We start from the raw sequence: 15,277 nt of genomic DNA on the forward strand, positions 1-15,277 counted from the left end.
CAAGTGTCCAAAGCCACAATTAGCCATAACAGGCCAGAGGAGATATAACTGAGGTGCTGACTATCTGAAGAACATGTAAATAGATGTAGTATCTCACATATATCTAGAACAGGTTTTAAGAACAAAGGCAAGTTGGGCGTCGTCATTGGGATTGTGTTGAAATGGAACGTCTTTGGTCCTATACTCATTGTCCTTGATAATACAGCTGGCTTCTTAGGTCCAACTGGACAGAATATGTAGACTTTGTCTTCCAGGATGAGTGTAATATCAGACAGGAGCCGATAGCTGGGGTCTATAATTTTTAATAATTTTAAACTAGCTACAAAATGTCAATCACTTCACAAACCAACAGAGGAGACAGGAGGGATTTAATATACATGCTGTAATGATATTTATCTCACAGTTTATCTATATTTCATTCATTTATATAATTTTTAAAGGTTTCTTTATCAGCTACTAAACATCTCAGCAATTTGGTGTGCATAGCTCTAGATTAAGCAACAAAGAGTTGTACTGATGACAAACCACAGGGAAATAGTAATCAACAAGAGGCAGACTTCGAAGATCTACATCTTCACACCTTCCACAGCGAGAGTGTTGTCTCCAAAACATAGCTTTCAAAAGCAGCAAACAAACCCTATATTACATCCATTTCACATAGTTTAAGCCAAACATATTTTGCTAGAAATGATTAAATGGTGTCTCAAATCCATGTTTGTTGTTTTAAAAAAAGAAAAAGGGGATGATTATGACCAGTAAGTCTGTATGTTGACAGGAAAAACGTGACACAGCTGCAGGTTTTGCTGGTATGACTTAATCTTGACAGTGTCCTGATACTGAGCATGCGTTGTTGCTTTGTTATTGTTGCTGTTGTGTGTGTTTTCTTGTCAGTATGCTACTGTCATGGAAAGTTTTTGTTTAAGTAGGAATCTAAAAATCTATTTAGTTCTCATGCATAAATGCATAAATCACATCACTTTTAGTGCAATGCCTGTTATGTAATTTCACATTGTCTAATCATGAAATCATAAGGACAGATAGTAGCCATGAGGAACCAAAGACAGCACATTTGGAGAGATTCAGAGCCTGACACCCAAAGAAAGGACTGTGGCAGGAGCTCTGTGGAATGTCACAGTTTTACGAGAACAATACTGTGTATTGAGAGAATCAACAGCACATCGAGCATTCCTAAATTGTTGTCATTCAGCAAACGCCACTGAGAAAAGAAAAAAAATGAGACCCAAGACATCTTAGGTTGGGAATCAGAGCCATCAGATGACTACTATGTACAACCTTTGGAACGAAAGAGAGCCAGAGAGAACAAAAGACAGGTAGCATCATTGGGAAGCTGACAGACCACACAGGACACTTACAATGGGGTGATTGTGTGTGCGTGTGTGTATGTGTGTGAGTGTATGTGTGTGTGTATGTGTGTGTATGTGTGTATGTGTGTGCAAGACCTACTAGGTAATACCATGAGAAAAGCATGAAGGGGCTCTCTTGTCCAACAGCATTTGGAAGAGAGCACAGGAGGAGAGCAAATTTAACCACTTCCGAGCATCTTTGTTGCGCGTTGGTTGGCTTCATCGATTCTGGTTTTGTTGGAATCAGCCTAGAAAAGAGGAGAGAAGTTTTAGATTACTCCTTAGGAAGTCCTGTTCACTGCCTGAGTTCACTCAAATTCTTGTTTTGTGAAACAACCTTCAAACTTCCCCATTCAGAACCATCACCTTTTTCTTACCTCCCCTTCCCCACTTCCCCCACCCTGCTGAGATCATTGCTATGGCCTTAAGTGGACAAGATCAGGTGGAAACTTGACTTGCATTTCTGACCACTTCCCTCACTGAATAGCATCTGCTTTTTGAGGACAGGGTTATATTATTTATCTTTCTACGCGGGAAAGGTACTCAACACTCAATGACTTCTGTGGAAGCAGTCCTGTCTGTTCGACTGAACTGAACTGCCACCCTTCATTAGATCCTTCTTAGCCTACTTATCCGGCAGAGTCTGTCTGTGCCAATTGCATCTTAGGTCTCAACGTTCTTGTTTACAAGAAGGGCATGGTAAAGAATAGTGCTAATGAGCATGGCCTCAACAGCGTTTTACTCGTTAAACCTGGATGACATTAGCCATTGGGTGCATATGATTATTTGCTGCTTTTTCCAAGTAAAGAAGCAAAGCAGATAGAAATACTGTCTAGAGTCTTAGTAATTTAGGGAAAGCCAAAATGTAAGCAACCTGGATTCAGAAACCACACTCTTACTTACTCCACTACAGAGGTTTCCTGTGATGTATTAATTAAGCATACATATATAATGTATAATGGACCTTAAAAATGTTAGTCCTAAGATTAAATACTTATTGTGTCATATCTTACAGTTATTGTTATTGAGTTGAAATTTGGCATGTTCTGGTTATTTACTGGCCTTTAATCCCATTTTCCTTTTTAAAAAAATATAATTTAAGCAAATCGATTCAGTATTCCTTTGGCATTCTTGTTGGGGCAGCCCTACATAAGAGAGTGTTGTCATTAAAGACAGCAATGATCAAGGGCCCCTTTTGAAGGCTCACTTCCATGAGTTTGGTAACCAGTTTATGTTTAACAAAAGCACAATTGCCATAATTTTGTACCATGCTTCCTTCAGCCTGGGGATTAACCTATTCACAGGAATGCTACAAGGTTAGACCATTAAACCCTAGGACATTAACTGTTCCCATAGCCATGGAGAAAGGTAAGTCAGCGAGTAGAGGCTGTGTTCTTTCCTGTCACAGGTGGTCATGTTGTTTGTAACTCCATAGTCTCGCAGAGGAGAAAGCCACCAGGTGGTCCAGGGACACCAGAGTTAGTTTTCTGATGAGCCTTATCACTCACTGACCACAGGCTCTGCACCTACTTCTCCACTTTCCAATCTCTACTAGGTAGGGTCTTTTACATTCAATTTAAAATTGTAAATTCCTAGGATACTGGAGTCATCCATATTCAAACAGAGAGTTGGAAAGTTGAACATATTTCCAGATTATTCACAACTGAATTATCTGGCTAGGGTTCTCTGCCATCTGTTTGGTTAATCAGGAGTTGGCTTCAAGATGAGTATTTACATCCTAAGAGAGAACACTGATTTGTCCTGATTATTCCCAACTATAGGCACCTATATCAGATTCCCAGGAGCCTCATTTGGAAAATGGATAATCTCTTCAATTTTATTTAGTTTCCAAATCCTTCTTCTGTACCTACAAACGGTGTCAGGAATAATCATACGTTGGTGCAAAGGAAAATTACTAGCTTAGACCAATTTGAAATGTTCCATTAGATTGAGTTGTGCTGTTTCTAGACCGAAGACAGAAAAGCTAAAGTGAGAAAATAATCCATTTTAAAAGATATGTCCTTTCTGAAGGTAAATGGAGACCATTTTGTTTATGAATGCACTGCCTGGCCTTCCCAAGGCAGCTTTGGGGATATTTAGGTAGAGCAGAGGCTATTCTAGGGATGGTCTCCAAGGACAGAGTGGACCTGGAACACCGTAAGTGTGTGCCTGTGACTTGCTTATAAGTTCTCCCTGAAGTACATTCAAATTTCAGATCTATAATACATGACACAAAAGTACCGCAATCTTTCTTATGTTTCATAAAAGAAATAGCACCTTTTAGAAAACAAAATCAAAACAAACAAACAACAACAAAAACCCCAAAAACAATAACAACAAAAACAACGGAATCTCTGTTCAGGTATGTCCCTTGGAAAATGCTTCTACGTTCACTGTACTTATGTGCTTGAGGATTTTTTTTTTTAATGGAGGATACCCCACCCCAGTTTTCATGTTTGATTTTAGAGGATCCTAAGCTTGCTAACATTTTCAATATGTGCTACATGGTTTCCCCTTTGTAAAAAAGGCCACAGTATTTACCAGGGAACCCAGACATTGTTAGAAGGAGTCCATCATACTGAGTCCTCAACTTCATGGCGGGTGGTGTGCTGACCCAGATCAGCCGTCTAGAACTGTGTGCTTACTATTTACACCAGATAATTCACATTCCAGGGTGAAACTGTTCTCTAGTCTTTCAGGTTACAGAGCTGGTGAACAGTAAATCTCTTTTAGAAGTAACCGCTTTAGTTCTCTGGTGCTGTGTTTCCCACTGACAGAAGACGTCAAGGGCTGCCCAGCCTGCCCCTCACTCATCTACTTCCACGGGCTTTACCTTGAAGTTTGAACGTCTCCATTATTCCCTTAGCACCAGGTTGCAGAAAGCTTGGGCTAGAAACTTACTTCTAGTTTCTAGTTTTCTGGAACAACTGGGTGTTTGTAACTTTGAAGACTGTATGCATAAGCACCCATCAGCAAGAACACGAAGCAATTTCTTAAAAATCCCCAAGAATATCTGAAAACTCTTATTATTTGGAACTCCCCAGACATCACTCTTGGCCCAAATGCTGACAGGAAAAGATAGTGATGCTGGAACTGGGGTGTAGATCATTGATGGGGTTAGGAGAAAGGAAAATTCTCTTTGCTTTGCATACTGTGTGGTTTTTAACTCAATCCTATACATGCAGAACCTTTTGAATATAGATAGCAGAGACCCGAGCTTCCTTAAGAAGGGGAAAATGCATTAACGACGGTGCAGAACAGTAACATAATGGGATGGGCTCTGTTTTAATGGTGTCCAGACTGTAATTGTGGGGGAAAAAAAGGAAGAATTTCTATTTCAAATATTGATCAAACTAATTACTAAAAGGAATTATGCCCCTTCTCTTTAACTCAGTGACTCAGCGGTCTAGGGTTGATGCAAACCAGAGAAGCTATTTTTCATTTGCTGTGCACGGCTTCATACAGAAAGTCCTCGCCATACTAGAGAGTTACACCTGCAGAGGGAGCAGAAGATAGACTCTGCTGCTTTCCCCGGAGCAATAAATATTTCTCTCTTTCAACTTCCAGTAACTCAAAGGTTGACCCCATTATCTGAGTAAAACTCTCTCTTCTCTGGAAGCCTGCTTTCTTTGTTGCTTGCTTCTGAGTCACTCTGGTCCACAGATAAACAACAAGCACTTCTTGTTTTCTCAGATTGTTTTCCTTCTGGAAAACAGTTCAGCAATTATTTCTTTGTTCATTTTTCCTTTGGGGCTCTAATGGCTTTGATCAGGCTACATGGGCTCCAGCATTTCTTGAACTTTTCAATACGATTCTAAAATCCATCGTCTCTCACTGCATTAAAAGCTTTATCGTAGCTAAAGCTGCTTAGCCATGGCAAGCACGTGGTAACTTGCCGCCAAAAGCAAAGCACAAATATTTTGCCAGCCAGCTCTGACATTTGTGAGGCTCATTACTGATTCGGTCGTGTTTGGTGCTCAGATATTGCTTATCTGGGGCATATATGAAGCAATATTGTCTATTCATCCCTCCAAGGTATGGAAGGGTGCTTGGGGACCAAGAAACCACTACTTAGCTCTGTGAGTTAAAAGATCTAAAAATTAAGCCACTTTGCTCCTGGCAATGAAAAAAATAATATGAAGAGGTTCAAGATCTCATATTAAGAACTTCAGGGTCTCACAAAGAATAAACACACAACTTAAGAGTACCTAGATAGAAATGACACCCATAAAATCATTATTAAACACTTAAAGCACCCATCTTCCCCTTTTGGTATTTGGGCAGTTTTAAAGATTATAATTAATATTCACCGTGCTACTATTGGGGATGAGGAGAATGCAAGGAAAGAGAATTAATGTCTGATTTCTATGGTGAGCAGTTTCCTGGTTTAGACTTGGCAGTGGGAATATGATTTGTCTCATTTTCATGTGTTCTAGGTGCCTAGCATATGCTTGACATGGGAGAGATTTAGATAAACCTTGACTGCAAGTAATTGTATGTTCGGGAGGACTTTTCTAGCATACCCAAGATCCTGTACTCAATCCCCAGCACTGCAATAAATCAAAATCCAAACTATATTCTAATCTTCATTCTAGTTCTGTTGCTGAATCCCATGTTTTTGCCTTGAAATATTCAGGGCAAAATATCCAGCAACCAGTGCACCTGGAGGTCCCCATCCTAGTGGTATCTGATAGTTACCACCTGATAGCTGTGGGCTCACCTTCTCCATGATCCTGTCGATCTGGCGATTCTGGGTATCGATCTCATTGCCCATGTCTAGGGCCATATGACGGAGATTGCCAATGATGCCGCTCACCTGCTCCAGGTTCTCATCCATTTCATTTTCCCGGGCATCATTTGTTACCCTGGGAGCCAAAAAGAGCAAGTTTAAAAGACAGAGAGTGAGAAGAAAGTTGGTATTAAGGAATAGAGCATGTGGAAAGTCTGCAGTTACCTAAGGAGGTATCTTATTCTTATTCAATATACCAACATGCCTTAACATCAAATGTAATTTTAAAATCTGTGTTTTGAGCATATTTTGCATAAATATGCAAAAATATATTTGGTAGCCTTGAATTCTCTCTCTCTATCTTTCTCTGATAACATTTGGCTATGAAGCTAAGACAGGTGGAGATCTTGATTCATCCTCCTCATCCTTCCCAGTATTAATCTTGTAGGTATGCACCTCTACACTTTGACTTCATAGTTTTAAAGAAGGCATTAAATTAAATGTATCTATTTAATTTTATGATTTCTGAAACTACATCATTTCCTCATTCTTCCATGTTTAGTGTTTCATATTTATTTAGCCTTTCATATTTATTTATTTATTTACTTACTTACTTACTTTTATTTTTCCAGACAGGGTTTCTCTGTGCATCCCGGGATGTTTTTCCTAGAACTTTCTCTGTAGGCCAGGCTGCTCTCAAACTCAGAGACCTGCCTGGCTCTTCCTTCTGAGTGCTGGGATTAAAAGCATGACCTACCATCACCCAGCCTATTTTGCTTATTTTTAATGTGTGTTTATGTTGTGTGTGTGTGTGTGTGTGTGTGTGTGTGTGTGTGTGTGTATGAGAGGGAGAGAAAGAATTAGAGAGAGAAAGAGAGAGAGAGATGTGTATGTGTGTGTTCAGGTGTGAGACCTGGTATGTGCCATGGTACCCATGTAAAATTCAGAGGACAGCCTCTTTCTAGCATGTCTACTAGAGCATCTTGCTCATCACCATGTATGTCATGTATGAGCTTTTGGGATTTCTCCAGCTCACTTCCCATGTCAGCACAGGTACACTAGAAGAGTAGATGTGCACTAACATCTGGTTCTCACATGGCTTCTGGGCATCTTAACTCACTTGAGTGACAAAGGTTTTATCCACTGAGCCATTTCTGAGCCACCCCATACCTTAATTTTGTTTTTGTGAAGATAAAATCATTTATTCTGAGGGACTCCAGGTCAGAGGATAGAGGCAGAATTATGTAGAGATTATATTTTGTTGTTTTTGAAACATAAATCTCCAAGATTCAACTTGTAAATGGAAAAAAGAAAGTGACGTATAGAACCACAGTATTTGATCATTTTGCTGCCTTGGGACATACATTAGTGTGAACATCATGGTTAACCTGTCTGCTCCTGATCCTGGGAACTCCCGAAAGATTCAAACAGAACTGCTTTTCAGATGATTCTTAATATGCGTGTATATGAGGTCATAGGTTGGATAGGGGCATTGGAACAGGTGCTTTCAGAGCAGAGAAATGTGTATCTGCTGGCTTCCGTTGAAGGGGTAGGAAAGGAAGGGCAGGAGCTGGTTCACAAAGCATTTTACCACCTTTCCACAGGCCAACTTGAAGGTTAAGAAGGTACTCTATTGCCAACAGCAGGCAACTCACTGCAAATAGAAGGCACTAATTACAGGATCCTCCTACTAGTTACAGGAATGAGCTAAAAACTGGAGGGGTAAACGCCTTTCCCCATGGCAACTCCCAGAGTGCACTGGCCTATTTCTTCTTTTGTTCAATTTGTATTGCTTGAAGCCTTGTTTCAATATATAGCCCAAACTGGATTTGAGCCCCTGGACCTCTTGAATGCTGGGATTACGCCTGGCTTCACTAAAATATATATTAGCACGAGCCAGAGAACATTTTAAAAAATTAAGAAAGCACCTCCTACCATTTACATTTCATTTGAATGGTCATCAACAATGAACAAATTCCTGTGTGTAATCATTTCTGGTCCCAATGCACAGCAAAATCTCCCGAGCTTTACAGATCATAGGCGCTTGCTTGTGTCAGTGTTAAGCCATGTGGATTCAGTTGCTGTGTTCTCGCTACAGGCACTAGTCCCTCCATCGCTCCTCCTTCCCTTTCTCCATTTCTTTCTTCTGCATTCCTCTAGTTGATACTAATATAGCGACTGACTTCAAAATCATTTAGAGGCAGAACTGGACTTGGAATCTCTAGGGCTACAGGTGCGAATCGAGGCCCTACACCTTATGAATCACATTTCAATCACAGAAGTATTTGCTGGTCAACAGCTACAATGACTTGGGGGTAGACAGTCATGAGGACATATACATACTCTTACCTATGTTGAGTCCTGGTATGACAGTCTACACCAGTGATTCTCAGCCTTCCTAATGCTGTGACCTTTTAATACAGTTCCTCATGTTGTAGCGACCCGCAACCATAGAACTCTTTTTGTTGCTACTTCATAACTGTAATTTTGCTACTGTTATGATTCATAGTGTAAATACTTTTGGAGACAGAGGTTTGCCTAAGGAGTTGCTATCCACAGATTGAGAATCGCTGGCCTATGTATGTAGTCATCTAAATATGTCTTAATTGTTATAGTTTATGCTTTCTTTGACAAAATTAAGCTGTTTGGGTTAAGACAAAGGGATGATAGTATGGAATAAACTGGGGTTGGGAACCCCCAAAAATATAAGTTCTATGATCTTTTCCTTTTCATTGAAAATATTTGGTTGTTTCCTCAGAGCTGAGGTATTGGCTGATATATGTAACTAGAAATTTTAAAAATAGGTATTTAAGTTTAAACAGATACTAAAAAGATACTCAAATTGGTGTTTGCTTCTAGATCTCAGAAGAAGTGGCTAATGTACATCTCATTTTCTCGCTCTCTCTCACTCTTTTTTCACTCAGACCAGTTCTTTGACTTTCTGTGTTCTGTGCCCTGTGAAGCTGATATTTTTGTTTGCTCTGACTTCCAATGGGTTTTGGACTGAGGGAGGCTGGAGGATAAAAGAAGCAAAGCTTGGGGAATTTCCTTCCCTTTCTCATTCTAGCCAACTCTGGCTATGACTACCTTTCACTACTATAGTATCTTTTTGTAGTCATAATTTTTGGGTTCTGGTAATAGCTCTTGCTCTTATCTCTTGAGGACTGAATGGTAACAGTTTCCTGTTACTACTAGGCTATCAATGCTGCATCACACATGCTGTTAACATGCCTCTGTAACAGTCTCTTTAATCAGCTTGCCTAAAATAAACCCATGTCATCCAGTGCCTTTCCACAACCACTCTGATTATGGATGTGGTCATGGGATTTGCTTTGGCTAGCACCCAAACCGTAATTTGGAAGGACATTGTGCCTTGGGTCTTGTCTTCTTGACACACTACAATCACCATGAAGAAATCCAAGCTCTTTGTTGGAAGACCTCATGGAGGTGGATGGATGTTCATTGAGTGATAACCCAGCCCAAAACTAGAAAAATCAGTGAGGGTATCACAAATCTAGTCCTTGCCCCGTGAGGGAGCCCAAAAATTCTGTGTGGAAGAAGGTAAAATAGTACAGTGCTGGTTATCCATCAAGAGAGAAATGAAGGAAACTCACCTGCGGATGAAGCCACCACTGATGGCCATCTGCTCCCGTTCATCCACCACACGGGCAGGCTGGCTGGCCACTACTCCATCCTGATTATTGCCCCAGGCTTTTTTATAAGCATCACTGGATTTAAGCCTATGCAAAAAATTGGGTGAGTGACAAAGCACAGGGTGGAGCAGCAAGCTCACAGAAATTACCAATTCTTTAAGCAAAGAACCGAACCAAGCAAATGAGTTTTAAATTGAGGCATTAGAGAATACCGATATATCATAATCTGGACCCAAACAGTTGGCCACCACCACGCCTCAGCTATTCAGTATTTTATTTTCAGTTGAGCCAATTTCAGTGGTCAAGACTTATCTTTGGTTTGTTTTATAGTTTAATTGGATAAAGCTTAAGATAGCTGGAGAACATTCAGTTCTATTTCAGTGACATGGTTATAATTTGAGACACAAAACACAGAAAAACATACTGGCAGACAGACACAAAACAAGACTGCCAAGTAGAGGGTGTACATTACGCCACAGTAACACAGAATCATGAAGAAAAACATACTTGACCAAGTTTTTAACACATTATCATGCAACGATCTCTGCTTGATATATTTTCCCCCAACGAATGTGTGAACTACATTTCCAACGTTTCATGAAAGACACAAAGGATTGGTGGTTGGCCAAGGGTGATGGTTTTTGGGCTGCCTCTATAGTGCTTTGAATTTGATAATATATCGGTACTTCCAAACAGTCACCATACATCCAGGGTTGATGTACAAACCTTTGTCCACAGAGACAAAAAGTAAAAGAAGCATAGTGAAATGAATGCAGGAAAATAGAAGAGAGAACAAGCCATCTAGCACCAAAAAGGAACCCCCAGCCCACCCTGTGTCTTCTTCATGCACCAGCTACAGGCATGAGTAGAAAGTGAAGCATTCTCATTTAAGCCAAACTACTCCAGAAGTTGACCATTCTCGAAATAGGCACTAGCAGGACAGTAATAGCCTTCATGATGATTTGAAACGCAGTTCGTTAGCTTCTTGGTTGGGCCAAAGGGCAGGGTAGTGTATGTACAGATTCCTACTTTAAACTATCCTGGGTTATGACCGGGGAGAGTGGTTTGGAACTAGTGTGGTCTCCATGGGCTACATTTCTCTTACCTGCCTTGGAACAAAACTTAAAATCCAGGCATACCTATTGTGCCCAATAGAAACATATAGAGCATATTTTGGTGGGTGTGTTGTAATTTAAGGCAATCAAAGATGTTTCTAGGTTCTTTGCATAGTAGAAACCACATGCTGTTGAGTCCAAGAACAACATACATCCTTTGGTCCCATTTCACAGTTTTCATTCTAAGGCACCAAGATTTAATTCTTTTCCCCCCTTCTTTCTCTCACTAGAGGGCCAAAGCCATTTTTAAATTGGCTTTAATCCTTGTGGATGGAGGACCAGGAAACCATGGTGACAAACTGGGAAATGCACCAATGCGATTTCAGCAGCTCCCACAATTTACTGTCACAACTTAACTGCACCAAAGGGCCATGGGCCCACTCCGTGAATGGTACAAGGTCACCAAATGAAGTTTCAATATAGTGACAAGAGTTTGTCTCTCCAGCCCACCTCCCCATTGGCTCCCTTTTGGATTGCAAGAAGCTGTTTGGACTTTGTGATGTTTTCTGCTATGTAAAATGTCTGTTATACCATCTTTGGCAAGGTCAAAGGAAAGGGAAATATGCGTTTCCAAAGAGAAGGCAAACCACTGCACCAACAACGCTGCACAGACTCACATTACGGCCGTACATCTACCATAGTCCTTTGAAACATGCCGAGACAGGGCAAAGCCCCCAGAGAGTCCAGGGCACCACCAGCCACTGCGTTGTGACACATGGTTTTTTAAGCATTATTTACACACATTAGGGAACACTTCACTCAAGCTTTGAAGCTCAAATAGGGTCTCTTTAGAATTAAGGTATTAGGGACCACTTATATATGGATTTAGTATGGGGTCATGTTTCTTCAGAACATGAGGAGTTTCCTCAAGGAGCCCTACCTCCCCCCCCCCCTTTCTTCACACACAATGAAGGGAGTGGGGGTATGTCTCTTGAAATTCACTCCAAATATCGGGTAAGTTGGCTCTGAAAAGGGTTTACAGTCAAATCTTGACTAACTGGAATGCTTGCCCATGAGTCATTTTGGAGAATTCTATGGTTTTACTAGTGAACAGTAGACTCTGGGGGGAAAATTTTGTATTAAGGGTAATTGGTAAATATCTTTCTCAAGTTCTTGAGCTAATTCTCTCTTTAGGAGTCTTAGGGTATGGGCACAATCTAATCTTCCCACAGTTAGGGCTTATATTGATGTGTCTGATGACCTTTTAAAATCAGGTCTAATTTGTCACTTATGAATTTCTTCATAGGTAGGGATTGTGGAATAGAGACTATGTGAGACATTGCAAATGAGCCAGATGCCCCAGAAAACAAAACATTTTGAATCTGGGCTGACTGCTCCCTCCCACTACTCCTGTACCACTTTTCTTTGGCTAAAATCAGAAAAGAAACAAAATTTTGGACAGCTGAGGGTTCCTGTGAGCTGGATTCCAGTTAGCCAGGCTTTACTGTAGAGAATTCTTTTAGTTATTCATTTTTTTTAAAAAAAGATGTTTTTTATTTATTGGTAAAATGAGCCCCTCCCCTCCTAAGCAGGAAGTGGGATATTTCAAATCAGCCTCAAAGTTTAAAGGATGTGAATGGTCATATAATCTGCTCAAAAATGACATCAATTTCTATTTCTAAAAGCCAGGGTCAGGAGAGCTTTGGGGTAAAAGGCTTCTTTTAAGAGGGAAAGGGGGAGGGGAGAGGGAGATCAGGTAACGAGTTTAATTTTCCAAATGCATGTTGGGCAATCCACTCATGCATTTCCCCCCCACTGCTAGCCAAATGAAACTATCTTCTAGAACCCTCGAGTTTTGGGTTCTTTCTGTTGCAAACCTTTATAACCACATGTCACATTTCTGCTACATTCCAAAAAAGCGTTGCAGAACCTTGAGAACAGTTAAATGTTTTGTGATGTCGTGCATGCAAAATCTACACATTTCAACATTTCAGCCAGTGTACAGGCAGATCTTCCAAGAGGAAGAGTTGGAGGAGCTGGGTCCAATTTGGGACGGGCACTACTGCATCTTACTGAGGAGGATGCCTTTGCACCGGGTGAGGCTATAGCACCTCATGACCAAATGCAGGGGCTGTGTGGGCAGTCAGGAGGGAATCTGCCAGACACTTTGATTTGCAGAGGCTTACTTGGGTCAAATTAGCCTGTCTCTTTTACTTCTGAGAAAGAAAAGAAAATCAAACCTTGGTACATGCATTTCTAACTCTCCACACTTACCCCAAGTCTTTTCTAAATCTATAGTTTTCATTCTTGGGACTGAGGAAAACAATGTGCCCTGAGTGCCTCTGTCTCAAAGTACACTTTCTGAAAAATGTTGAAATGTTCATCAATAAAAATTGCTGATAGTGAGGCTTCCACTGTAGTATGCCTGATTTTTAATGCATCAACAGTAACTCCCACTAGTATTATCTATGCTATGAGATGAATGCATTGGAGACGGTATTGATCTGTTCTGCATGCCACATGCTCATCCTGCCTATGAGCCTGCAGGAATGAGCTAGTCAAGGCTTGGAGATGAGCCTTGGGAAAACCAAAGCTTCAGGCAGGCAGGCAGCACCTACTTGTTACAGGGACACACACAAAGCCCGCAGAATTTTCCTAGGTCCGTCAAATTCTTTTCTGCTTCTTTCATGTCCTTATTGATTTGGTCCATCCCTTCCTCAATGCGTTCCAGTTGTTCTGATTAAACACAAGTATTTTATCCCCACAGAATGAAGCAGATGGAAAAGGACAAAGAAAAAAAAGACAAAACTTCAGACATTCACTTTGACATTAAAAAAGAAAAACCAAAAAAAGAAAAGAAAAGAAAGAAAGAAAGAAAACTGGACGCCACAGATTAGAGCTGGTACCCAGTACCTACTTGTTACAAGGACATATGAAAAGGCCACAGCATTTCCCTAAATCTTTTAAATTTTTCTCGGCCTCCTTCATGTCTTGGTTGATATGGTTCATGCCTTCTTCGACACGATCGAGTTGTTCTGGTTAGGACAAAGGGATGATAGTGTGGAATGAATTTTTTTTGGGTTTCCAACAGAACATGAGAAATGACTATGTGAAACAGAATTAGAGAGAAAGAGAGAGGGAGAGGGAGAAAGAGAGAGAGAGAGAGAAAGAGAGAGAGAGAGAGAGAAAGAGAGAGATTGAGATTACAATGCATTATCCAGGAGGATGCATTGCTGTAGACGGCTGCTGCTGCCCTAAGTAGACATGGGTGGAAGGAAATGAACAAGAACGATGCTCAAAATAGATTGCAGTTCAGACACGATGGGATGGGATCAAAAGGTCTGTTTGATTTTGCGTATCCAGGGAAACAGCAGTGTATTGATTCAGACACCAGTGAAAACCAAGAGAAAGAAAAACAAGGTGTTAATTTATGTTTAAGGGGCTCCCATTCAATGCTTGGAGAAAGATTATCTGCTCCAATTTCAAAATATCCATATCTTTTGGTTTTTAAGTATCCCCAATCAGATAAAAAGAGAAAATAGAATGTGTTTACTTCTTTGTGGCAAACGACAAAACAGTAAGCAGGAATAGACATAGTTATAAGTTTCTGCTCTTCCCCCAGGAGTAGCTGTCTAGCCAAAGGTGGCCAATGGTCTGTTCTTAGTTTTCCTTATTTAATTCATAGGAGCTGGAAAAGAAGGCAACATCAGCATAACAATACTGTAAGCAAAACATTTCAATTCATTTCTTACCCTGTGAGTGACTTGCTACAAAAGCTGGGAAAGACATTTCCTTCTACCATGGTTCCCTGGTGTCTACGATGTGGACCTGCTAACAACTGACCTGGTCAGAGAACAAGGAGAATGTACATCTCTTTGGAGGAGGGGCAACAGATTGGCACACAGAATGGCACTGTGTCATTGCTGCAAGCAAGGAAAGCTGTCCTCAGTGCCTCTGAAACACAGCTCGATACTCATAAAAAATGAATCCGTTCTAGGTTGCCAGGGTTACATAAACCAAATTGATTGATTTCTCAAAAGTGTCACCAAATTAGGGTAACTGCAAGTTTAATGAAGGGGACTTGTCAAGTAGCTTTTAAGACCATTAAAGGAGAAGTGCAATATGATATTTTGGCTGTCTAATTATAACACCCAGTTACACCCTGCTCCTCTTTCTGTCTATATTCTCATGCATGCGTTGATGATTGTGCCTCTAGAAGCAGCGGCATGCCTAGGGTATAACACATGAGCACAGTTCTTGCGCAAGGGGCTAAACAATCACCTAAAAACCATTTCACATAAGTGTATGATGTGGACATTGTCACTGTGAGACCTAAACGATGCTCATTGGGGACTCAAGTAGGGACAGCATGAATCTGGGTATGGAAAGATTATTTTTGGCTCTCTTCACTAAAGCAAAAGAAGAAATTGTCACTGATTAAGTCTTTGCCACCTCTATGTTTTGCAGAAGCTGATG

General features: G+C 40.7%; 1 protein-coding gene across 2 annotated transcripts in view; it reads right to left on the reverse strand.

Moving 5' to 3' along the window:
* Positions 1-286: 286 nt before the first annotated feature.
* Snap25 (synaptosome associated protein 25) overlaps positions 287-15,277 on the reverse strand; it is a 75,147-nt gene continuing 60,156 nt past the window's right edge. Inside the window, exons 5-8 of one of the 2 annotated variants that reach the window (XM_041670788.1) lie at positions 13,719-13,836; positions 9,708-9,833; positions 6,085-6,229; positions 287-1,612 (exon numbers count right to left, since the gene is read on the reverse strand). In XM_041670788.1, coding sequence (XP_041526722.1) covers positions 1,544-1,612; positions 6,085-6,229; positions 9,708-9,833; positions 13,719-13,836 — 458 coding nt within the window. In that variant the 3' untranslated portion in view covers positions 287-1,543. Of the gene's footprint in view, positions 1,613-6,084; positions 6,230-9,707; positions 9,834-13,419; positions 13,538-13,718; positions 13,837-15,277 lie in introns of both variants that reach the window. The other variant, XM_041670787.1, reaches the window with a different exon arrangement.

This window comes from Microtus oregoni, unplaced genomic scaffold (assembly GCF_018167655.1).
Source record: "Microtus oregoni isolate MIOR12 unplaced genomic scaffold, Mior012 000020F_ref0000438, whole genome shotgun sequence".
NCBI classification, from domain to species: Eukaryota; Metazoa; Chordata; class Mammalia; order Rodentia; family Cricetidae; genus Microtus; species Microtus oregoni.